Source organism: Xenopus laevis, chromosome 9_10L, assembly GCF_017654675.1.
Source record: "Xenopus laevis strain J_2021 chromosome 9_10L, Xenopus_laevis_v10.1, whole genome shotgun sequence".
Lineage (NCBI taxonomy): Eukaryota > Metazoa > Chordata > Amphibia > Anura > Pipidae > Xenopus > Xenopus laevis.
Window position 1 is genome coordinate 92,594,789 of NC_054387.1, and position 27,173 is coordinate 92,621,961.

The 27,173-nt window shown below is 38.9% G+C and overlaps 1 protein-coding gene across 4 annotated transcripts in view; it reads left to right on the forward strand.

Annotated features, from left to right (window-relative positions):
• Positions 1 to 4,394: 4,394 nt before the first annotated feature.
• The window catches only part of LOC108701477 (1-phosphatidylinositol 3-phosphate 5-kinase), a 124,893-nt gene continuing 102,114 nt past the window's right edge, over positions 4,395 to 27,173 (forward strand). For 2 of the 4 annotated variants that reach the window (XM_018236208.2, XM_018236209.2), the window contains exons 1-8: positions 4,395 to 4,618; positions 12,720 to 12,800; positions 17,866 to 18,047; positions 20,977 to 21,147; positions 23,234 to 23,349; positions 23,517 to 23,688; positions 24,352 to 24,559; positions 25,364 to 25,453. In XM_018236208.2, coding sequence (XP_018091697.1) covers positions 12,751 to 12,800; positions 17,866 to 18,047; positions 20,977 to 21,147; positions 23,234 to 23,349; positions 23,517 to 23,688; positions 24,352 to 24,559; positions 25,364 to 25,453 — 989 coding nt within the window. In that variant the 5' untranslated portion in view covers positions 4,395 to 4,618; positions 12,720 to 12,750. The remainder of the gene's footprint in view (positions 4,619 to 12,719; positions 12,801 to 17,865; positions 18,048 to 20,976; positions 21,148 to 23,233; positions 23,350 to 23,516; positions 23,689 to 24,351; positions 24,560 to 25,363; positions 25,454 to 27,173) is intronic. The other 2 variants (XM_018236211.2, XM_018236210.2) reach the window with 2 other exon arrangements.

The following is a 27,173-nucleotide window of genomic DNA, read 5'->3' on the forward strand; positions in this document are numbered from 1 at the left end:
CTCTTTGATAAATATACCCCTTCGTTTCCTACTAGGATACCTCTTCATTCATTCATCCTGTATAGGATATCATCCCCACTCCAATGTAGAATGTTCAGTTATACCAAGCCCCATCTCCGATGCATGTCCTGCATATGTTAAGATCATTCCTACTCAGCTTTCCCAACTTTCTGCTTTTATGTCACTGCAAAGGGCACATTCAGATGAAAGAAAAAAAAAGACGACAATGGTCCTACGTTTGTACTATTTGAATTTGTAAACACATATCTTATGAGGAAATGTAATAAATGGTCTAACATTTACTTGTCTAGTAACCCATAGCAACCAACCAGAATGTGGCATTTACTGGTCGGCAGAGCAGTATTTATATATAGGCACCCTAAGGCCTGTCCAACAAAATGACCAGCACCGCATGGCTAGTGGGGGGAGTAACAACAAAATATTAAGTGCATATAGTGTAGTATGTTATAATATAACCAAATCAAACCTTTGTGACCAATCAAATGTGTCTTAAAAAGTTTGGGTTAAGTTGCCCTTTAAACCCTTAATAGAGGCCAGGGAGGAGGTCTGTGCCTAGGATGGCAGCATTTGGAGGGCAGTCCTTGGGTGCCTATGTTAAAGAAATTTCTTTTCACAATAAGATTTTAAAATCCCCCTCCTCTTAAATCTGACGGCGGAGCTGGTTGAGGGGTACAGGACGATTTTTAGCAAAAACACATAACCCAAGCCATGCACGGTGACATCATTCTGCATGTTTGCATACCTCCCAACATTTTGAAAAAAAATAAGGGACAAAAAAGTTGGCGCATGTAGCGCATGAAATGTTTTTGACCACGCCCATTTTGTGGTCACACCCTCTAAATACCATGTTCATTTTACTAAATTTGGCAGGTTATGAAAGTTTTTTTTCCATTATTACAGTTTTGCAATGAAGGTGAATTGCCCTTTAAGCTGTGAGTCTAACTTTTCCCAAGGGACCTGTTATCTTATATTGTTACAATTGCTTATTTCCTTATCTCAAAATAGTTACAAAAGTATCTTATCTGCTGCTGTGGCTGTTCTGGCCTTTCTGACAAATTAAACATGAAATCCAATTTCTATTTTATATTAAAGCATTCATAGCTGCTGTAAGCTCATTTTAAAATCTCAGCTGTCAATCAAATATTGTCTTCCCCTCCTCTATGCCATGGGCATAGAGGCGGGACAGACAATTACTTTCACTTTCCATTCAGCACTTCCTAGAAGATGTCACTGCTCTCCACACATTCCCCAGTTCTCTTTACCATTTAATTGTGTAGCCAGTACATGGGAATGGACATCAGGTCTGCCATTCTGGTTCACAAACAAGATTCTGAGATGATCCAAGGCTTTCCTTAAAAACAGTGTCCACAAAATGGCTGCTGCCTGCTTGCTATCATTTTGAATTCCCAGACTGAAGGAAACAAGATTCAAATCATTTAAGCAGTGTAATTAAAGTTCATTTTGCTTGACTAATGTGATAAAATAGGATTTTGAATAATTTTTTTGGGTGACGGGTCCCCTTTAAGTCAGAAGCTTTGTAAAATGGGACTTTCCAGTACAAACGAGGGACTGTGGGTTGAGCTGTCAAAAGAGGGACTGTCCCTCTAAAAACGGGACATTTGGGAGGTATGCGTTTGGGGGCATTGTAACTTACGATTTGTAAGGTCTGGTGCCTAGGGTGGCAAAGGACCTAAACACGGTCCTACTGATCAGCAGCTTTAAAGAAAGACATTTGATTGGTTGTTATGGTTAACTAGATGTGGACATACATTAGACCCTTTATTACATTAATACAATGATATGTTTGGAATGCAGAAATCAGCTGCTGCGTTGATCATCCCTGACAAGGCTGAAGATATGGAAGTCCCACAAGTTACCAGATCACGAGAAAAGTCAGATTTTTCTAGAAAATCCAACTACAGTGGAAAGACAGCAGACACAGGACAAGCCAGCAACTATTAGCATTTATTATGCAGTTCCGATTTTCAAATGGACAGCATACTCTACTGTACAGTAACATAACACATGTATAGCCTATGTTTCAATAGAAACAAATCAAATCTGATTCTTTAATTTCGGAAGACATTTATACCAGTGGAAGTACTTCAATGCATTTCTATTCATCTATCTTACTTAGTTACAAAGACTGATCAAATGACATTTATTCTGTGAGGATAAACCACTGATGTATATGTGTGGCTGCACAGTGGCCCAGGACACAAGGGTCCTCATTTACTTGTACTATAACGGCCTTTGCATATGTTTTATCAATGGCAATTTACATGAATCCCAGTAGAAAGGTAACTTCAGGAGTTTTGTTGCCTGTGCTCAGGGCCAGAACTAGGAGTAGGTGATGTTGCTCATAGCAACCAATCAGATCTTTGCTTTTGTTTTGTCACTTGTAGGTGAATTTTTAAATCTAATAGCTGATTGGTTGCTATGGGCAACATCACCTGTGATGTTTGTCTCCATTGTTAATAAATACACCCCTAAGGGGGCCTATTTATCATGCTGTGTAAAACAGAATGATAATTAGGCCCCTAGTGTGGACGACAAAGCATTCCATCCTTAAAGGAACAGTAACACCAAAAATAAAAGTGTTTTAAAGTAATTAAAATATAATGTACTGTATCCATGCACTGGTAAAACTGGTGTGTTTCCTTCAGAAATACTACTATAATTTATATAAACAAGGTGCTGCTGCATCCATCTTAGAGCTCTTAGGTTAGTGCCATATGGAGCTGTTTCTGACAGAACATCTTCAGTTTGTTGTGTTATTGCATATACCAGTGCTACAGATTACAGCTAACATTAGTCATAGGGTTGCAGTGTAGGGTTACCACCTTTGACCTCAATAAAAACCAAACAAAAGGGCGGGATGATGACAGGGGCAAAGCATTGACAAATGGGGGTGGGGTCATGCCTTTTCAGGTCATATTTGTGCCTTTGTGGGGATGGGGCCCGCAACATCAGAGGTGATTAATGTCCAGATTATTGTTCGGCTTTCATAAGATTGAAACCTGTAGTGAAAGTTGTGACCATAATAGCCCTAAGAAAAAACGAACTGTTCAGGTCCAAACCAAACAGGTGGCAACCCTATTGCAGTGTCATAGCTGATTTCCTATTTGAAGCTGCCATGTCCATATTCATGTGAATGAGGACCTTACTTGGTTCTTTAGGCAATGGCACATAGTGCCTGTCTGATATCTTGTTTGCATGCGCACAACATAACTGCAGCATGTATCCCTACATGGGATTGCAATTGCTATACACTTGAATGAGATTATATGGTCAGTACACCCTATGAACACTGTGGTGGTCAAAACTCCTGGAAAGCCATTGCCATTGAACTGAACTGTCCTCTTGTAAGAAAAACTCTCAGTGCTTTATGGGACATGTAGTCTTGTGCTTATGCTAAAAGGCTATGATGGCAAAGTTTTTTTTGTGAAGCATGTCAACATTTCAATTTCAGCATCAAAGTGTTAAGAAGAAGGGGATCAGAATACTTGCACAGTGGGGGGGATTTGTGATTTTCGGCAAAATAATAGCAATATATTAGTACATACCTCCAGGGCCACTCCTGCCATGAGGCAAGGGGAGAACCTTGCCTCAGGTTGCACGAGTGGCCCGTTACAAGGGGCTTTTTAAACCGTAAATTTGGCTCCGCTAGTGCAGAGAGCACTATTGTACTCAATGCACGTTATGCTGCCCCTCTTAGACCCGCTCCGGAGCTAAGTTTTAACCACGGGAGAGGAGGGGGGCGGCATCTGGGCTGCTGCCTCAGGCTGCAGCAGTCCCAACTTCGCCGCTGCATAACTCCCAACTTTCCCGTTTTCACGGGACAGCCACGATTTTGACAGCTCAGCAGTACCGGATCGTTACTGAAATGTCCTGAGTTCCTTTGACCTCCAGTTCTGAACAGCCAGAAAAAGATACAACATTTCTGAAATGTAATTAAATAAGAGGCTTTTGGCAGAGAGCCAGAAGACTTGGCAGCTGCACTTAGATACATTTGTAACTATTTAAGATAAGCAGATACAATTGTAACTATTTAAGATAAGCCAGTCTCTTGGGGAAACTCTGACTTGCAGCTTAAAGGGCAATTCACCTTCATTGGCAAAACTGTAAAAGGGCTAGGGGATGAGAGAAGCAGATCTGCTCAGTGGCCCTGCTGAGTGCTCCATTGATTGGAATCCGGTCTGCCTCCCCTTGGAGTTCTTCAGGAATCTAGTTCTAGCAAGACAAAAATCTGTAAAATTCAAAATTACTTTTGACTGTAGGTGAAACCTGGCTCAATTGGTTAACCCTGGAATGTGATCTGTTTCCAACATCATGAGAACGCTGTTTTAGTGTGGATTTGATTGCGTCGTTGTTCGATTGCTCTTGTCTGTTCGATTACTTATCAGTTCGATTGCTCCGGTCTGAATGAGGGCATAGAGGGAACAGGAAGCAAGTTGTAGTGGAGCGGTGCCTATACATCCAGCAGGCAAAGGAGAGGAGAGGAACAGTGCAGTTTTACACCTTTTAAATTAAAGGTCTCGCGGCAGAAAAACAATTGGCTCAACTGCCTGGAATGTGATCTTACAGCACTGAAAAGGTAATAATGGAAAGGCCTTGGAAATGTTGCTACGAATGACTATATGCATTTCTTTTCTAGGAGAAAACTGCTGATGCCTCACTTTATGCTTCTTCCTCTTATGTACTCTGCCATCAGGATGTTGTGTCCATTTAAAATAAGGACACGATCGACATCCTCTAGATCCCATTGTGCTGTAGGGATCCTTGCGAAACGGGCGATGTTTTCATTGCCTTGTCACTGGATGTCATTAGAAATGAATGTGCATCGCATTTGTTTTACTTCAAGGCTCTGCTGGAGCTTAAACCCTTGTGACCTTAAAGCATGTGATTATTAGTGTGACAAGTGTCTACACACTCCTAAGCTGTGCACATGTAAAACTGAATTTCTGGAATTGAATTGCATGCAAATAAAATGATCTTCTTGTTCACCATACAATTACTGACTATTGTTAATTTATGGTTATTTTATATATAATCCATGTGTTTTTCCTGTGACGTTGGTTAGTTCCTCAACAGCTGTAAACAATTTGCTGTTTAAAAGGCCCTTTTCTACCAATGTCATCATTAGCTGCTGCCAGTGTGTCTCTCAAAAATATTCTCCAGCGAGGGAGTTTTAAAGCAGTTTTGCTTGTCCCATAATACCCTGTGAGATCTTCTGTGGTGGATAATCCTTTGTATAAAGTAGCAAGTGCAGCAGTCTTTCACTACGAAAAAGTTCGTTATGGCTGCTGGTATTGTCAAATTAATTGCTTAAGAAAAGTAAAGAAATGTTTATTAACAATTTTCTTTCTAGACCTTATAGGATTTGAATCTTTGTTTTTTTTTTTTTTTTTTAGTTTTTGCTTCTTTTGACAGCCCAAGGTGTATGCTTCTTCATTCTAGGTTAAAGAAAAAAAGTGTAGAAGGTTGAGGAAACATTGAGCCCATCATACCTTTAAAGGGAAATTGTCTCCTGGCCAGAAAGCTCTGCAGGGGCAGATCAGCAGCTAGGGTTCCCTTCCCACTAGGCTTGCTTGCAATTTTCCCTGGGCTGCAGCAAGAAATGGGGGGCAAGGAGCCTGGTGGCCCTTAGCTCAGTGAGGTGGAGCATATAAGCCCAACCTTCAGCTGGTTATGAAAATTGTCCTGTCTAGCCAGAACACAAATATAGTTACCAGCTTGCACACCCTGGCTCTCCAAAACGTGTATTGCCCGGTGCCTGGCCGAGAGGGCTTCGAAAACCCACAAACTTCCAGAACGAATAATTCCACCGGCACACAGGTCTTTAGTTGCAACAGGGATCCCCCAAGGGGATCACCCCGAAACGTTGCATCACGCAAATAAAAATTTAGCAAGGGTTATCCCTGCTTGCAGGTGGAATTATTCGTTCTGTCTAGCCAGAAGGCTGGGGCAAAGAAGCAGGCAAGGAACAAAAACAAGTGTAGTGCAATGTGCACATCAGTGTGAAATTCAGGCACCTCTGAGACCTCTGTAGTGGAGACACAGCTCACCACTGGCTTTTGAGCTGTTGGCCCATTGGCCAGAGACTAAGGTAGTACACAGCAGCACAGCAGCATATTGTAGCCCATGCTGATAAGAATAGATGCTACACTTGATCTGAGCCAAAGCCTAAATGTCACACCTGGGGGTATTTCCTTCAGTGGAGAAGTGCACAAAACTACCTGTTCCTGCATTTTAATGGCAACTGCCTGGCTCTGATGCAGAAAGAAGCATCTTACAAATATGCTATTCTGTTAATATAATAAACAATACTTCAAACTTAAGGTTATGGTAGCTTATTAATGGACTATGGGGAACTGTGGTCAAATGTCTGTTACTAAGGCATGCTAAATTGCTGTGCATGTTTGCAGAGATGTATTGCATTTATTTATTAAATAAATTGCATATATTCCATCTCCCTAAAGCTGCCCAAACATGGTCATTTTTGACCAAGCTGTTTTGCAAATTACATATAAGGGCAATGGTGCACGGGGAGATTTGTCTGCGCTACCATGGCAACAAATCTCCTGAAAATGATTTTCTACCAGTGAAAAAAGCATACAAGTCTCTTCAGCTTTCCAAAGTTGCCTCGTGAGGAACTTCGGAAAACAAAGTGACCTGTATATTTTCCCACCATTCATTTACATTATTGCCGATGAGAAAGCATACCCCATGTGCCATTGCCCTAAATTTGATCAGAATCTTTTCATAATACGTTTTCCTTGGCTTAAAGGGGTTTTTCACCTTCCAAACACCTTTTTTCATGTGCTTTCAGATTGTTCCCCAGATTGTTTACATTTTTTATTGTTTAGTGTTCCTGTCTGGTGTTTCATTGTGGCAGCACAGTAATCCAGGTGCAGATTCTGAACTGTTACAATTTGCTACATTAGTTGATACATTTCTCAGCAGCATCTGTGGGATGTTAGCAACTATTATATCAAATAGAACAGCTGCCTTTAATGAAATTCAGGGATTCTGCTCAGCAGGACCAAAAATAGGAAATGCATCAATTTAATGTATCAATTTAGAACCGTTTATAGAATCAGTGATCCCCCCTCCCAGAGCTGCTTCAGAAAGACATAAGAATGTAAAACTTTACACTTCATTATAAGAAAAAAGTTAACAAATCAAAAGTAGAAAGTTATTTAAAAATTCTTTATTTCTGGTGAAACAACTGAAGTGTTGGAAGGTGAACAACTTCTTTAATAAAAGTGCCAGGAGGGCCTGACACTTTAACCTTTAATCTTGGATTTAAATGAAGGTATTCCTAACTGCTACAGTGTGATGATGGTATTTCTTGTATTTAATCTTTAATTTAATTTAATTGCCACTTTAACCTGGTGGCAAATTTGGGTCCCCCAACACAGCACCTTGCACCACAGACTCCTGTGTTCTTATTAATTGATCTTGATTGATCGTGCTGGTAAATTTTTAAGTACATTGAGAAAAGGGGTAGTATAGGGGTAGTATAGCTCCAGAATGCTTGCCTCCATGAATGACTCCATAAATAAATTGGTAACAGCAGATAGTCTCACATGGCAAGCTGTGATACAGTGTTCATTGTTTCTTGTTGTTGTTGGTAAAGTTGGTTCATTACATTGGTGTGTTCTGTTGTCCTTAAAAGAACTAGTTTGCAAGTATCTCCCCAGCAATTACTGATCAGTTGACTTCCATATCTATGATCAAATTAGCCACTGATCTTCTAGGCACAGTGACTAGCAGCGTTATACTTCCAATGGTATTAATGAAATATTGTGCACCTTTTTTGTCATTATACTACTGTGAATTTCGAATAATATCGTAAGAGCTGGAGGGGGTTACTATAGGTTTTCTATTGTACCCCTTTTATAGTTATTTAACATGTTAGCATTTATATTTAAGATTTAAATAACAATTCTGAAGCCTATTGTACTGTGGTAGTTGGACAAAATTAAAGTTTATTTACCCGATATACAATATTTTCTATATTATATAGGTATTGTTTACTTTCATTATTTGCAATCCACAATCAGAGCAAGCCAGCAGCAGCCATTTTTTTGAAGCTGTTATCAAGTCAAGATTTGCATCACCCCAAAAATCTTTTCTGTATACCAGAACAGGATGCCCTGATGAACATGCACATGCTACACGATTATAATCAGTGTTGATAGGGACATGATATTCTTCAATCATGGGCTGCGCAAATCTAAGGAAAAATTCTCTGAAAAGGTAGCCTTATGCGTTTTGTACCTTGTGGGCACATAGTCATAGGCCTATGCCTACTTTACTTTTAAAGGAGAAGGAAACCCAGTGGGCGCAAAAACCCTCCCCCCTCCCCTGTGTTGCTTCCCCTCCCTCCTCCCCCCTGGCCTACCTGTCCCGCTGGGCAAATGCCCCTAACTTGTTACTTACCCTTCTGCGCAGGTCCAGTCCACGGAGTTCACAGACGCGATCTTCTTCCTGCTTTGACCGGCGTTTTGGCGCATGCGCAGTAGGAGCATTTCGCCAAAAGTCGCGAAGTGAAATCGGAAAACTTTGTGACTTTTGGCGCATGCGCATTACATCCGTACCGGCGAAATGCTGCTACTGCGCATGCGCCAAAACGCAGGAAGAAGATCACTTGGAAGAAGATGGCATCTGTGAACTCCGTGGACTGGACCTGCGCAGAAGGTTAAGTAACAAGTTAGGGGCATTTGCCCAGCGGGACAGGTAGGCCAGGGGGGAGGAGTGAGGGGAAGCAACACAGGGGAGGGGGGGAGGTTTGCGCCCACTGGGTTTCCTTCTCCTTTAAACTGCCAGGGACATGCATACACTGATCCTTGTTAACTTTGGTAAGTTATCCCCTGCTACTATCGCTACTAAGAATTTAATGCACATTTGAATGTGTAGCGTTGAGAGGGGTGTGGGAGGAGAACAGTTGCAACTAAGAAGTGAAAGTGATTTCTGTGCTTGAGGCATTGAGCTGGGGAAGGTAATACATGATTGGAGATTTTTAAATACATTTATCATAGGTATGGAAGTTTTAATAATAAAAACAATTTAAGGTTTAATGTATTGGTGACAGGGCTCGGGAAGATCTCACACAAAGATCTGTTTCTGTAGAAAGTAAATTGAAAGTAAATTAACCTTGTTTTGCAGAAGCTTAAGCTGGCCATAGACGCAAAGATCTCATCGTATGAATCGAGGATTCGTACGATTTTCGGACCGTGTGTGGAGAGTCCCATAATTTTTCGTTTGGTCGATCGGACAGGTTACAAAATTTCTGTCGGCTGCGGGTAATATCTCTGCGTGTATTGCCGATCGTACGATTTTCAGTGGGAGACTTTGTCTATCGCACGATTGCTGTCAGGAGCAGAACATTGGCGGTTCTGTTCTTTAACTACTTTATTTGATTTCTGCTTGATTCATACGATCGGATCTTTGCGTCTGTGGCCAGCTTTAGGGTCAACAATCCAGTTTAAGTATGGGATCTTGGAACTTGGGTTTTTTTCTGAATGCGGGGCTTTTCTTTAATTTGGATCATCATACCATCTAATACCAGTCTAATAAAATAAAATTGTTATATGAATGACTACAGCTTACAGAGGATCTACATACAGTGTACTTTTTTATTATTAAATAGAAAAAACAAACCATTATAAAAAGTTAGATTTATTTGCTTAAAAATTCTGGATATCTGAGTTTCCAGATAAGAGATCCCATACATCTTTTCTGGTTTTTAAAGGGGTGATTCACCTTTAAGATCATTATATATATATATATATATATATATATATATATATATATATATATATATATATATATATATATATATATATATATATATATATAGTTTATTTTTCTTCTTCTTCTGACTCTTTTCAGCTTTCAAACTGTCCCCTACTAAAAACAAATGTTCTGTAAGGCTACAAATGTATTGTTATTGCTACTTTTTATTATTCCCCCGGTCCTCTCCTATTCATATATAACAGGAATGGGCAATATTAACTTATAAAATATATTGGGGGAAATTTACTAAAGGATGAAGTGGCTAACGCTTGCGAAAATTCGCCAGCGTGACGTCATTTCGGCACTTCGCCGATTTACTAATGGTAGCTGGCGTAATTTCGCCAAGGAGATAGACTCTGGCGCAACTTTGCACTCTAATGCAAGGCGAATTTTCGGTCTGGCGAATGAGCGTTACTAAGCAAATTCACTAAGATTTTGATTTCACTGACCGTTACCTCTATCGCCAGACTTGCCTTTGCCACCTCAGACCAGGTGAAGGCTATAGAGTAGATAGGAGTTCCTCAACGCTGGCGTTTTTTTCCTATTTAAAGTGTCATAGACTTACGATATTTTTCAATGTTTTTTGGTGTACCTTCCTTCCCCCCTACATTTGCTAACATATAGCACATAAACTATACTGTGGGCACATGTGTAGGGCATTATAACAACTTTATATAATTTTATTAAGGTTCCCTGGCCTTGTGTAGTGTAATGTATTTGCTGCAGCATATACAGCCATTGTACTTTAACTGCACGCCGTATGCTAAGTAGCCAACGCTAGCGTAACTTCGAACTGCTGAGCGTAATTTCGCTGGCATAATTTCGCCAGTGTTTGGTACTGTGAGCGCAACTTCAGATCTTCGTGAATTAGCGTTGTCCAGGCGAATTTACGACTGGCGAAGTGTTGCGATGTGCGCGAAGCCATCGCTGGAGAATTTTCGACGGTTAGTGAGTTTGTCCTTTATTAATGCATTTCAAAATCAGCTACTATGCTACACTACATTGAAGAGCAAGGCAAGTAGCTTTATGTGTTTCTTGGCAGACAGTCCCTTTTTTAGAAGCTTTCTAAATGGCTATGCCCTATTTCAGTGCTTGCCAGAAAACTACAGGGAGTCCCCAGGTTATGGACGAGATAGGGTCTGTAGGTTTGTTATTAAGTTGAATTTGTATGTAAATTGAAACATATACATTTACTTATTAAATGCAATAAGACAGAAGTCTGTCTTAACATTGTATTTATTTTTACCTTTCTGTGCTCTTCAGTAGACAACACACACCAGAGGGGATTGGGCCAGGTGTTTTATTAAAGCTAAATGCTAATAAAAGTCAAGCTTACCATATTATATGTTACTGTAATAGCCCCCGTATGCAAGTGTGAGTTTTATGTAAGTCTGGTGTATGTAACTCGAGGACTCCCGGTAGTTACCAGATCACAAAACTGCACTACTTTGGCATCTCTGGAACATTATGGAGATGTTAAAAGAAAACAGAGAAGAGCATATTTTGTTTGAAGAGTAGATTACAGTCATGAAATATTTCTGTAGCAATTTTAGAAATAGGGGAAGTTGATAAAATCACAAAATGTTTACACTTATAAAATAAATTCTTCTTAGATAATTGATAAAAACTGTGGATAATCTGTAAATAATAACAATAATTATATATATATATATATATATATATATATATATATATATATATATATATATATATATATATATATATATATAATATATATATAATTGTTGATCCTTTATCTTTTCATTCCCTCTCTCATTCAAATCACTGCCTGTTTGCTAGGGTAAATTGGACTGTAGCAACAACATAAGTGCTGAATTTCCAAACTGGAAAGCTGCAGGAAAGCTTCATTAAGAGATATAAAATTAAAAATGAAGCCCTATTTCAAATTGTCTCAAAAAAATATAACCATCATATTAACGGGGTTATTTATCAAAGGTTGAATTTTAGAGATCTTGATACCTCCAATGAACTTGAATTAACTCACAATTTGAATGCGGTCTCATTTAAGAAGAAACTTGAATGGAAAAAATTAGATTCAGCGAATTTTTGGTGGAAAAAAAACTCGATCGCTCAGATTGATCGTGTTTTTGGGCAAAACCCTCTGAAAAAAGCTCAAACATCATGAAGGCTATTAACATCTTCAAATGGTTCAAGGAACCCCTGTCATTGACTCCTACATGATCTCGACAGGTTTTAGATGGTGTATTTTCGGATTCAAGCTGTTTCCAGGGTCGGGGTATAATACATCTCTCAAAAAGATTCTGTTTTTTTGTTTTTTTTAAAAAAAACTTGAAAAATTCAAGTTTTATTTTTTGAACTAGAAAATAAATTTTTTGACCAAAAATTAACCGTGAAAACTCAAATTTTCATGGAAATCACAACTCCATAATTTGCTCCTCAATGTTAATTTCAATATTAACTATTTCTTTAAACATCCTCTACAATTTTGTTTAAATAAAAGGGGCTGTTCTCTTTATGACCCTCAAGAAGCATAGTTTTAAGGCTCATTTACTAATATAGATTCTAACTTGTGCATGCTCAGTTGCCAATATAAGCCGATCAGACTTAATTTTCTAATCTGTATTCTAATGTTCAAAGCTAATTTCATTGTAGTCGGTAAGCTTTTACAGATATTTCCTTCTGCATAAAATTTGTTCTTTTCATGGTCAGATGGGTTTGCATTGGAAAAGATGAAGTGGTGAGTTTTCTGCTAATTATAGTCACATGCTGTGGAGCTGCATGTCATACAAGTAGAGCGAGGAAGGGAAAACCCTTTTATTTTATCTAAGTAACAACAGTCAGTGGGCTTCTTAAATTGCCGGCAGGGTTTTCAGAAAATACAGTATTTAAAATCTGTTTGTAAATGTTTTAAGGTTGGCACAGGAATTAAGGACTACCCCAGGCATGCCAGATTTGGGGCTTCTGTTTGGACCTACAGAATGCTCAAGAGTAAGGTATGAACATATGTTTTTCAAGGCAAATATTTTATCATTTAGTGGTAGTTTTAAGAATTACTTATGTACTTAATGTTAGTCTCAAGCTAGACCAGAGAAAGCTCCTTAGCAACTTAACAACAGAATTATATGAAAGTTCTAGTTATTACCCTTCTATACTGTATATTTCACACATATTTACTTACCTTTGGCCCTTTTAATAGCAATTTGTTAGAACGTTAGAATTGGCATTACCTTAATTTTGCCATGATAAACTGTGAACTGTGTGTGCTGTCTGATGCAAGATTTTTAACAGTAAGCAGTGCCCCTTACTATTTACTGCAAAAATATATCTTCTGATTTAAGGGAAAAGGCCAAAGCTCACTCGTGTGAATGTGTTGTGTACACATTTACCATTACAGGGCAACTGACATATAGATTTGTATGTTTTACCTGAAGCACCTAATGAAGTGAGAAGTTACCCCTAAAACACTGTGCAATGTGCGTCTTTGTGAACTTGCACATAGTTTGTTTATGTTTCCAAATAGTTAGCACCTTGAACTGTGTTGGTTAATGAACCTTTCACTATTTTCACTTGAGAAGCAATAATATTTTTAACTGGCAAGTTTAGATTGTTTCTTCAAAAGTGTATCCATCAATATGATGTAAGCTACAATTTTGCCTCCTGTGGGCTGTGCAGTGCTTTTCATGGGTCCAGTATGCTCACAACTTTTTTTCCAAATTCCTCACCCCTCATTCTGTTTGATACATGATCATTAGACCTACACTGAAATGATGCTGGATCATACTTTCCTTCGATCCAGTGGTTTGCTTATTTTGTTGTCTTTATATTATTTGTCTATATTAGGACTTAAAGGAACAGATACACCAAAATTGTTGTGCTGCACTGGTAAAACTGGTGTCTTTACTTCAGAAACTCTGCTATAGTTTATATAAACAAGCTGCTGTGTAGCCATGGGGGCAGCCATTCAAAGCTTAAAAGGGACCCATTATTTTTTGGCCAGATATCCGTTTTGGAGGCCCATCGAAGGGCCCCATACACAGACCAATAAGACTTTGTATGACAGCAACTTTTATTGGCCCATCTATGACCACCTTAAGTTATATGTTAGACTCATGACATGCCCAGCATTCTGTATCTTTACTGTGAGTCCATTAAAGGGGTGGTACACCAAGCTAAAAAAATATTTTTATTTATTTATATTACATAATAATCAGTACAGATTTTTAAACAGTTTTCAACAATGGTTTTCCATAACATTATACAATTTACAGCTCAAAATTAAGTTTATGACCCTATGTAGGACTTAATGGGTATGTAGCCAATAGTCTGTTTATTTGATGACTCCTGGGGGGTGCGAAATCCAGTCTTTCTTGTTCGTGTTGCCATGTGTCGAGGTATTGGGATGCCTCCATTACAAGTGGGTGTTCTCTAAGGGTTTCTTCGTCGTACCATGTTGTTTTTCTGAAGGTATAAAATGTGAGGTATCTAGTATGGTGTGGGAGTGTTGTTATATATGTTATCCAGGTGTTAAAGAATGTTGTTGTGTTCTTTTCTGGTTATTGCTTCCAACCCATCCATGTGAAATAGGTGATTTCATTTTTGTTTGACTTTCAATAAAGATGGGGATTCAGGGGTTAACCATTATTTTAATATTGTTTTCCTAGCTGCTACTGCGTGTCTACGGATCATATTTTCTCTGGTTTTGATAGTTGGGTGTAGTTTGTGGTATTGCTGAATAATTCCCATTCAATTTGTATTTGGATGGGTTTCCCAGCCATCTGTCCACCAACCAAGCTAACTTTTAATATGTTATTATAGAGTGGCTTATTCTAAGTAACTTTTTAATTTGTCTTAGTTTATTTTTTTATATAGTTTTTTAATTATTTGCCTTTTTCTTCTTTTCAGGTTTCACAAGGGGGTCATTTACCCCATCTAAAAACAAATGCTCTGTAAGGCTTTCTTTTATTCAAATCAGTGCACTGTTGCTACGGTAATTTAAAACATAGCAACCAGATTGCTGAAATTGCAAACTGGAGAGCTGCTGAATAAAAAGCTAAATAACTCAAAAAACACAAATAATAAAAAATGAAACCCAATTGCAAATTGTCTCAGAATATCACAATGTCATACTAAAAGTTAATTTAAAGGTGAAAATCCCCTTTAATGGTTGGCTTGCAATCACTTTCATTATCTTTGTTGGGTTTGCATATACAGGTACAGTTGTGCTCATAAGTTTACATACCCTGGCAGAATTTATGATTTCTTAACCATTTTTCAGAGATTATGGATGATAACACAAAAACTTTTCTTTCACTCATGGTTAGTGGTTGGCTGAAGCCATTTATTGTCAAACAACTGTGTTTACTCTTTTTAAATCATAATCACTACACAAACTACCCAAACTACCCAAATGACCCTGATCAAAAGTTTACATACCCTGGTGATTTGGCCTGATAACGTGCACAACACTTGACACAAAATGGTTAGAATGGCTATTAAAGGTAACCATCTTCACCTGTGATCTGTTTGCTTGTAATTAGTGTGTGTATAAAAGGTCAATGACTTACGGACTCCTGACAGACCCTTGCATCTTTCATCCAGTGCTGCACTGATGTTTTTTGGATTCTAAGTCGTGGGGAAAGCAAAAGAATTGTCAAAGGATCTGCGGGAAAAGGTAGTTGAACTCTATGGGAAAGGGATATAAGAAAATATCAAAGGAATTGAGAATGCCAATCAGCAGTGTTCAAACTCTAATTAAGAAGTGGATAATTAGGGGTTCTGTTGAAACCAAACCACGGTCACCAAGTAGGTGCAAGGAGGGGTAATGTTCCTCCGTTAATTATTTCTCTTTTAAATGACACCCCCGAGATAAGAGTCCACTTTGTAAGCTACTGACAGAATTCAGAGTGTCAGCAGATGTTAGATGGGGCCCCTGTACAGAAGTGTTTTCTTCATGGCTGAGTTCAACACAGTGTCTGCTAACAGATAAAGAACTACAAGGCTGAGGGACTGTTGTAAGCGGGAAAACTATTTTCAGTTGCTATATCTGTAGTTAAGAACATCCACTCCTCTTCCAACATTTTGGGAGGGTTCAAGTTATATAACATATGTTTGTGTACCCCCTTTTGAATTTACAGTAATCAGCCTCAAAATGCTATAAAAGTTTGTGACAAGGGGGGTGTCTTTGGCAAAGCCCTCATGTTCCACTTTGGTGTAACATTGACTGCTTTCCCGAAACAAAACCAGTCTATGTTCTGTTGTTAAACTCAATAAACCTAATTCTATTTGAAATAGCCTTATCTTCGAGTTTTGCTTTATATATAACGAGGTCATAGCAATAAAACTAGCAACAAAGTTTCTGGAGTGGCCATCTCAGTCTCCTGACCTCAATATCATTGAGCCACTCTGGGGAAACCTCAAACGTGCAGTTCATGCAAGACAGCCCAAGAATTTACGAGAACTGGAGGCTTTTTGCCAGGAAAAATGGGCAGCTTTACCATCTGAGAAGATAAAGAGCCTCATCCACAACTACCACAAAAGACTTCAAGCTGTCATTGATATTAAAGGGGGCAATACACGGTATTAAGAACTTGGGTATGTAAGTTTTGATCAGGGTCATTTGGGTAGTTTGTGTAGTGATTATGATTTAAAAAGAGTAAACACAGTTGTTTGACAATAAATGGCTTCAGCCAACCACTAACCATGAGTGGAAGAAAAGTTTTTGTGTTATCATTCATATTCTCTGAAAAATGGTTAAGAAATCATAAATTCTGCCAGGGTATGTAAACTTATGAGCACAACTGTAACTATGGTAAAAGAGGAACAGTTTTTATTTAAATGACATGCGTTGTGGTATAAACAGGAAACACAGCCTGTCAGCTACACCTCCAGCTTCCCATAGTTATGTATCTCTACAGTTAAACTTATTCAGAGCTTGAAAAATGGCAATAAATGCTTCTTAGTGCGTGTGATCTTAGCATAGCAATATTATTTTTAAGATTTTAGCTTTTTATTCAGCAGCTCTCATCAATCTGTTTGCTAGGCTCCAAATAACCCCATCTCGTAGTAGGATATTTAAATGTTCAAATAAAACTATACTTAACCAAGAAAGAGCTGTGTTACATCATGTTTAATAGTTTAACTGCCTTCATCCTTATGACCATTATTTTGCTACTATATTGAGTAATAGGAATATGAATATCATATGATCTTTCGGACTCAAGGCAGCTTGAAACTCATAATCTTTACCATCAAAAAAATATACCTCTAAGTTTCCTATATCTGTACTTGCCAACTTCTATTTGCAATAGATTAACCAGTATTGTAACAATATCCGCTCGATAAGCTTGCACAAATTGTCGCCTACCAGTGTTCACTTGTTGCTGTGTATTTCATTCTAAACTAACAGTGTGATTTTTACATTTTTGAGCTGGTCATTTTGCTGGCACCAGAATAGGATATTTGTCATTTGGAATACCATGTACGGCCACACTTGTACTAGTTCTTTTTGTTTCGAAAGGAGACATATAATGAATAAAAAAAAAAAACTAATTTTGTTGGCAATGATGTATATGATTTGGTGCTGGTTTTACTTTTGGGTGTAGATTAATATTGTCTTTAAAAATGGATCCTTTACTGAAGCTCCCTATAGATGTCGGTCACTATCTGTGTTTCAAGTGAAGGGCGGGTGTGCCCCTGCCTGAAGCACAGTAGGAAGGGGAGAGCCAATCCCAGCCAAGCAGTCACACAAGCAAAGACAGGCTATAGTTTCCTATCAGGTCAGCCTAGCTGCTGATTGGTTCCTATCCTACAGTGCAGTGTGCTGAGTGCCGCCAGCTCCCCTGCACACCCTGGGAAAGGAGGCAGTGGGAAGTGGAACAGATTAGCGGGACTAGCAGAGTTTTTTTGCAGAAATTTTCAATAAAGAAAACACCAGAAACACTACTTTTTTAAGCACATTACTTATATATCTAAAATAGTTTAATGCACTGGTAAATTCTATATACTATGTCTCCCCTTTAATTTCGTTTTATAAAATTGCATTTATTATTGTTTTCTCAGCTCTCATGAAATGGCCACAGATGATAAATCATCCCCAACACTGGACTGTGCCAGCGAATTGCCAAGATCTCCAAGCAGCCCATCACACCTTACACATTTTAAACCACTGACACCAGATCAAGATGATCCTCCGTTTAAATCTGCTTATAGCTCTTTTGTAAGCCTGTTTCGTTTCAGTAAAGGTAAGTTTTAGCATCTAATAGAGCGCACACTCTCTCTCTCTCTTTCTCTCTCTCTCTCTCTCTCTCTCTCTCTCTCTCTCTCTCTCTCTCTCTCTCTTTCTCTCTTTCTCTCTTTCTCTCTTTCTCTCTTTCTCTCTTTCTCTCTTTCTCTCTCAGTACCCAGTGTCTCTCACTGAATATAATTTGCCAGGACCCACTGTCTCACAATGAGTATAATGTGCCAAGACCCACTGTTTCCCACTGGGTATAATGTGCCAGTATCCACTGTCTCCCTCTGGGTATAATGTGTCAGGAGCCCTGTCTCCCACTGGGTATAATGTGCCAGGAGCCACTGTCTCCCACTGGGTATAATGTGCCAGGAGGCACTGTCTCCCACTGGGTAAAATACACATGATGTTTTACTACCCACTGCCATACACTGTATATAATGTGAATCTGACATTACCTTTAAAGGGCACCAGTCACCCTGAATGTGGTCGGCTGGTGGGAGCTATTTTTTTATTTTTTTATTATTACCTTGTGTAAAACAATTCAGGGTGACTGGTTCCCTTTAAGTTAGCCAGTATATGGCCAATTTTAGCCTCTCCAAACAAAAAACACTTCCCTGAATAGTTCCCATTCCCCAAGGAATGTACCGAGAAGTGGAGCACACCACCGGTGGTGGATGCGCCTGTCTTGCGCCTTTCCAAGGCCACTACCCTGCCTGTGCCGGATGCCTCTGCCTTTAAGGACCCCACCGACAAGAAACTGGAGGGCATACTCAAGGCCAACTTCATTTCGGTGGGTTCGGCACTACGACACGTCCTAGCCCCGCCTGGGTGAGCCGAGTGGTCGAGACCTGGTCCAATTCCCTGCTACAGATCGCACAGGAAGGGGAGTCGGGGGACCAGATTGTGCAGCTAGCCTCCTACATCCAAGAGGCCAACCAATTCCTAGCAGACGCCTCGCTTGATGCAGCAAGAGTCATCGCAAGAGCATCGGCTCTCTCAGTAGCGGCCCGCAGAGCTCTATGGCTGAAGCTGTGGTCTGCGGACCTCAGTTCCAAGAAGTGACCAATATCAGCCAGACCCTGCTCTTCCTGGGGCTGCAATTCAACACAGCCCGGCAACAGATTTTCCTGCCACCAGACAAACAGACCAGGATTCAGGAAGCTGTCAGATCTCTGAGGTCCTCCATGTTTCCGACGGTCCGGGCGTGCATGAGAGTCTTAGGACTGATGGTTTCTTCCATGGAGGCAGTACCATTTGCCCAATTTCAACTCTGGCCGCTTCAGACAGCTGTACTGAAGCGGTGGAACAGGACATCGCTTCACCAGAGGATAGCCCTCCCGGCAGTAACGAGGAAATCCTTGAACTGGTGGTTAGACCCAAGTTGTCTCGGCCGAGGAAGGAACTTCCAGGAACCGTCTTGGCAGATAGTAACCACAGACGCAAGCCTCACAGACTGGGGGGTGGGGGTGGCAACGACACCCAATACCACCATGGGACCTGAATTTAGTATTGACGGCTCTTCTAGATCCTCCATTCGAACCACTTAGCGATGTGGGTTTGGAAATACTCACATGGAAGACAGCATTCCTAGTGGAGATCTCGTCAGCCAGACGAGTCTCGGAGCTGGGGGCACTATCCTGTGCAGAAACGTTCCTGATTTTCCACGAAGATAAGGCAGTACTTTGCATTGTCCCAAGTTTTCTTCCCAAGGTGGTCTCTGCCTTCCACATCAACTCAGAGATCATTCTGCCTTCATTCTGTAAGAAACCAGCCAATGACAAGGAAGCAAACCTGCATCGCTTGGATGTGGTCAGAGCTCTCAAGTCTATGTCTACCGCACAAGGGCCATCCGAAAGACAAACTCTCTCTTCATTGTACCTTCAGGGGCTTGAAAAGGCCTTCTGGCCTCCAAAACCACCATTGCATGCTGGATTAAAGAGACAGTGAGACGATCCTACCTGGCGTGGAAGAGGACGCCTCCCATTAAACTTAGAGCTCACTGCACCAGAGCGCCCAGAACCTCTTGAGCTTACAGAAATTCTGCTTTGGCTGAGCAAGTGTGTAGGGCAGCTACATGGTCCTCCCTACATACATTCACAAAATGTTATCAATTCAATACCTACATGTCTGCAGAGGCAGCCTTCGGAAGGAAGGTTCTCCAGGCAGTAGTTTCCTAGACTGTCAGAGTTCTCCCTCCCTACTGTGGGGGTGCTTTGGTACATCCCCACGGTCCCTGTGTCACCCTAGACGTGAGAGAAAAGGAAATTTATGTACTTACCGTTAAATTATTTTCTCTCCAGTCGTAAGGGGGACACAGGGCTACCCCCCCTGAACTCTTGTTCTTATGTTTTCTCTATGTGTGAGAGTTTGTTCTGCAGTTACATTCCTGTTTTTTGTTCTTGGTTACAAACTGACGCCCTCTGGGCATGACTGGGGATAAAGGGAGAGTGGGAGAGCTGTCAGCTCTGATGTCATCAGTTTTCTTCCCCATGATGGGCGGGACCCTTTACCCCACAGTCCGTGTGTCCCCCTTTGGAGAGAAACGAATTTAACGGTAAGTACATAAATTTTTCTTTTAGCAATGATATGCATTTTACTGAGACTACACCGATAATGCAGTAACAAAATCATCTGGCTGCTACAATGTATGAGGAGCAGGGAATCTGCTTGGCCTTCACCAGATTTGCAAATGAGCCTCGCCATCGGAGAAACATTGTCCTCACAAGCAATTTTGGTCACATATCTGACCCACCCTAAGGTGCACTAGGACAATTCACTACTTGGGGGCTTTGCGCATCTTTAGTATGTCTGGAATTTGATCTCAAACACTTACAGATTATATTTGTACCCAAATGTTTTTTTTGTGCTGCATTTGTCTATCTCCCTTTATAGCTATCCCTGTATTGTGTTTTCAATATATATTACCTCCACCCCCACAGATGAAGTCAGAGCCGCAACCACATTTGACAAAACAGAACGTGGAACTAGTGACCCAGCTCTGAGAGGTGCCTGGCCCAGTCCACATCATTCCTCAAGCTCGCATTCCATCAGGTCTCCAGTGCAGTACAAGAAGCCATCGTTAGTAGAGAGAAGAGGCTCTGCTACCTCAGGTGTGAAAACTATTTTAATGATCTTCTTTCTCTGTGGAGTAGTGGTGGCAGACTACAGGCTGGTTAGATAATTCAATTTGCAAAGATAAGAAAAAGACATGTATATATTCATCATTCCAAAATGATTTACAAGGTTTTGCAGAGCAAGACAATAACAATCCAAACAGGTTATCACCAAATTTTCAATTAAAGAGAAATGCACTCTGACATAAATTATATGGGAAAAAGTATCTTGACCAACATTTCACAGACAAAAGGGATTATGATGAATGTGGTCCCCCCTTTGCTGCTCTGCCAGCCTGGGCTCCTCTTGGTAGGCTTTCCAATATATATTGAGCATTGTTTATGAGATTTGCTTTCATTTAGCCCAGATATTGGCCAAGTAGTATTTGCTCCCGAAGCATCAACTCATGGAATAACCATTTAAACTTAAAACAATAACAGGCTGGCGCAAGCTGAACCAACGTAGTAAAGTTGCATTTATTTTAAAGCATCCACATCTTTACAAGGAGCAGAAAAAATGCCACACATTTCATACCACTAGGGGGCACCTAATCATAAGCTAATGAAATGCATGCTGTTTTAAAATAAACCTTGGTTTGTTAAATTACAAGTAATACACCTCAAATAAATCATGGCTTTATGAAGAGTGGCTATTTAAACATATCAAATAAAGACTATATACATTAGTTAAGGATATTGATCATGATTACGAAGAATGCATAGCATTTTAAATGTAAATTGTTATAGTTATAAATTGTTTAGTATAACAGGATATACGAAATGCCATATTTATTGCATTGAGTTGTCTAGTGTCTAAATAAAAAATTGATCTCCCCCCCTTTCTAGGGGCTAGATTGCCCCCCTTTGGGACTAGGAACGTTTCATTACCAATTACTGTAAAATAAGAAACTATTGTTACATTAAGCAAATGCCTGTCGTCTGTCGTATGGCTTTTTTGACTACATATCTTTAAAATATGCTCCCTGATCCTTTTTTAAAGGTATATTTAATATATCCAGTATATTGTTTAATGCAGGTGGGTTACATTAAAGCAAATACAGAATGCAAGGTAGTGTTTGAGAGATCTCCCCCAAGCTTAAAATTGTATTTAGTGATTACACTATACATGCCATGAGCCAATGATTAGCTTTCAGCTAAGTCTTCACGCTACTGACTGATAACTTTGTTGATAAATAATGTTATTTGTATATTTTTTTCTAACCATGAATAATGATCAGTAGTTAAATATCATTGACTTTGTATATGGGATCCGGAAACCCATTATCCAGAAAACTCCAAATTACGGAAGGCTGTCTCCCGTAGACTCCATTTTATCCATATAATCCAAATTTTTAAAAATGCTTTCCTTTTTTCTATGTAATAATAAAACAGTAGCTTGTACTTGATCCCAACTAAGATATAATTAACCCTTATTGGAAGCAAAACCTGCCTATTGGTAATTTTTATTGTTTACATGATTTTCTAGTAGATGTTAGGTATGAAAAAGATCCATTATCCTGAAAACCCCAGGTCCCGAGCATTTTGGATAACGGGTCCCATACCGCTATATGGTGTAAGATCTGAATGTAAACATTATTCTACCTTGTGGAATATAGTAACCTCACAATCAACCCCCTTCTTTGCTTCTATTATCACCCTTTCCCTTTTCAGACGTAAACGGATGAAAATTATTCATAGTTTTGGTTAAGAGCTTTTTACACAACCTTTTTTTAATAAAAGTTTTAAAAAAAACTTTCATCTGAAGGCCAGCAATACTGATTTAAAATATGAATAAGAAAGGACCAGAAAAGAAAAATGAGTAATACAAAGTAGCATTAAATGTGTAGCCTTGCAGAACATTTTGTTTCTTAGATGGGGTCAGTGAACCCCCATTTGAAAGCTAAGAACAGTCAGAAGAAGAAGGCAAATAATTAAAAAAAAAAAAACCAACTATAAAAAAAAACAAAAACAAGTAAAAGTTAACATATAGGTGAAACACCCCTTTAAGCATTTTTTTATCTGTAGCTGCTAAAATGTATTGTTAAATATAGGATTACTGCTTTCAACTGAATTTTATTCTTAGAAACGCAAAGAAAGGCAGAACCACCTATTGGTCATGACCCTCGCACCGCTGTACAACTTCGCAGTTTGACCACAGTACTAAAGCGCCTGAAGGAAATAATGGAAGGAAAAAGTCAGGTATGAAATAACAATGTATATTCGACTCTCAAAAACATGTTTTTATTTAAGCATGCAGTGAAGTTTCTTCTTCCTACTTTATGCAAGATACGAGTACAGCAACATCAGAATGAAAGTGCACTTAAATATAGTAATGTGTTTATTTTGTTGCACATCTGTTTTTGTAGGACAGTGATTTGAAGCAGTACTGGATGCCTGATAGCCAGTGTAAAGAATGCTACGATTGTAGTGAGAAATTTACAACCTTTCGAAGAAGACACCACTGTCGACTTTGTGGGCAAATTTTCTGCAGTCGCTGTTGCAACCAGGAAATTCCGGGAAAGTTCATGGGGTATACAGGTTAGTTGGCATATTAATTCAGACCCTATAATTTGCAAGACCCATCATTTCAGTTCAACTAGTCAATACTTTTTTCCTGTTACATAAAATTATTTATATGCCTGGAGTCTGTAAGCCAAGTGTTCATGCTATACCTGAATATCTGAAAAAGTTGTAGGTAGCTGATGAAAATCTGGGCTGGGGAATAGTTTCCTTCTTTTAATAATGCACATTTTTATTTCCTTCTTGCTGGAGAGAACTCAACGCTGTCCATCTTTTTTTTCCTATCATCCTCAAAATTGTTAGGTAATATCCACAAGGAATAAGGTGATATATAGCAGTTATATTGATAATACACTGCCTCCTCCAGCTCCTTTAGTCTAAAGAGTAGTGTCATATCCTGGTTCATATCCAACTTTCTGTTCTTTCTGTATTTCCTTTTCTGGGTACTTGCCCCTTGAATTTTCTAAATTCAAATTCTAAATGTCAGTACCCTTTTTATTGTTATGACATCCAACTCTGCATCACCTGAATACTCATACTCTATGGTGAGTGGTACTGTTATCTTGAATTTTAATCTCTGTTGATTAACAGAAAAATTGCACACTGACTCAAAGTGCCATATATTTAGAAACATGCTCTGGCTAAGCCCTTTTGTTTGTTTAAATCATATCATTATGTCAGGAGATCTCCGGGCTTGTACATACTGCTGTAAGATTGCGATAAACTACGCACACTCCTCTGATGGCAACACCATAGGGGAAGATCTGACTGCGCTATCTGATTCTACTTGTTCTGTTTCTATACTGGATCCTGGAGAGCCACGCACACCTGTTGGAGGGAGAAAAGCTAGCCGTAATATCTTCCTGGAGGAGGATTTAACATGGCAGAGGTATTGTACCTTTGCGTTTTGTTCATTTGTTTCCATATTTATTTGTGCAATATTTATCTAAAATATAATTTGGCCAGTTAGAATTGAATCAACATCACTGTAAAAAAAACTGCTTAAAGCAAAAGTATAAATCTGTGCATTTGTGTGTCACTTCGTAAAGATAAAGGATTCTACTCCAAATGCATTAACCTGTCACAAACTAGACCACTTTTTAATCTGGATAAGACTGGGGACTATTACTGTGGCATCTATTCAGATTGAAAAAGTCCCCACAACTGTTCTGCAGGTTTCCCTTTCTGATTGCAACATGGTTTTTAATCTAGTTGAGACTCACTCAGGGTAATACTCTAAATGGCACTGTACAAGTACATTCTGCCTGTCACTAGGAAGTGCTGATGGCTGTTGGCAGTGCAGCCTCATCTATGAGGGTATTACCTCTTTTGGGGAATACTCATAGTTTTTGTCACTTTCTCTGTTTTGCTTTCCTTTACTACAGTTGCTACTGCAGAGTGTGGTTATGGCATTTCACCAACAGCTGAGCTAGTGTACATAGAAATGCAGACCGTAGTTCTTATAGAAAATGACTACTCCAAAACACATTAAAACAACAACAACAAAAAAAAGAGCATTATACCTACATGTTAATAATTTTATCAGTCATTGCAAACTGATCTTTGGTTGTACAAGAATACGCCAGTCAGTGAGATGAGCAATAAAAGTATTTTTTATTGATTTCCAATAATATATATCATTATGTCTTATGTATAAGTTTCTTGTTTCTTATTCATATTTGAAAATATTTAGCTTGGTTCATCAAGAGACTACAAAAACGACTCTAACAACAAGACTAGCTTCTGTACAAGAGGATGTTGGTAAATCCCCTGCGAGAAATAGGTAAGAAACTTTTTTTTCATTATGATATAGTAATTTAGGTGTAATGGGTTTTTTTTTTTTTTGCAAGTTTTCAAGGAGGCAAGAATATGGGTAGTGGTGTATGGTTGAGTTGAACATGTCCTTAAATCAAGCTTTTATACAGTAATCTAAAAAAAAATAAAAAAAGAACATGACCTCCCTTATTTACATACAATCATCCTGAGAACTATACCAGCTGGCAAGTCCCCAAAATCCCTTAAAGGAGAACTAAAGCCTAACTAAACAAGTAGGCTAGAAATGTTCTACATTGTTTTCTGAGCTTCTGTACCAACCCAAGGCAACCACATCCTTTTAGCAAGGAAGATCTGTGCCTACAAAGATGCCCCAGTAGCTCCCCATCTTTTTTTCTGCTGATTCTCTGCACATGCTCTGTGCTGTTGTCAGTTACTGAGCTTAAGGACCAATGCACAATATACAGAATATATATCATATAATTGTCCTAATATAAGGCTGATTAGTAATTAATACAGATAATTACTACATCAGCTCAGAAAACAGTGCAATTAGAATCATAATTTAATAATCAGCCCTGTACAATCATTTTATATTACAGACAAACTTAATTTTTTGCTTGTAAATTTGAAATAACACCTAAGCTTAACTTCTTAACAGCTGCTCAGAGCCCACTGAGCATGTGAGTGTCGCAGACACTTTCCAAGATGGTGACCCCCTGTGACAAGTTTGAAGTCCTGGATCATTGCTGCTATTGAGAAGCTGAAACTTTAAGCTGGTACAATAAGTTCAGCATGTAAATTGACATTTTTAACTAAATTAATTTTTAGGGTTTAGTTCTCCTTTAAAGGTTAACTTTTATTATGTTATAGAATGGCTAATTCTAAGCAACTATTCAACTGGCCTTAATTTTTTTTACTAATTTTTGCTTTTTCAGCTTTCAAATGGGGGGTCACTGATCCCATCTAATAAACAAATGTGCTGTAGTGCTACAATTGTATTGTTGTTGCTACTTTTTATTTATTTATCTATTCAGGGCCTCTCCATATTCATATTCCAGTCTCTCGTCCAAATCAATGCATGGTCGTTATAGTTATTTTGGCCTTAGTAACCAGATTGCTGGAATTGCAAATTGTAGAGCTGCTGAATAAAAGCTTAATAACTCAAAATCCACAAATAATACAACATAACAAATTGCCAATTGTCTCAGACAATTGGCAATTGTCATACTAAAAGTTAATTTAAAGGCGAACAACCACTTTAAAAACATCTTATTTTGATTATTTATTTTATGTGCTGGGGCTTGTGAAACTGGGATAATTTAGCACACAAATGGAATAAAGTTTATTTTTTTGGTAGACTTCTTGGTAGTTTCAGGCCCTTATGGGCTGGTAACTGTAAACTGTATGTGCATACAAAGTGTACATATATGGACATAATTGAAAAAAAATGTAGGATAAATTTTGAGACACACAAAATAAAATCCTTTATGGTGCTCTAGTGTGATAAGCATTCACTTTATCTGCTTTAACACAATGGATAAGGAGCTTCCACAAAATCAAATTCTAGTGGATAAAGAAACCTTGCCCCTGAGGAGTTAATCAATAACTAAGCATCCATTATTAATATATCAGTTATTAATCTGAGAGTATCCAGTCCATTTATCAATCGCAATAGTGCTTTCATATTAACTGCCATGTGTAATCTTTCATTTATACTTAATATTAAA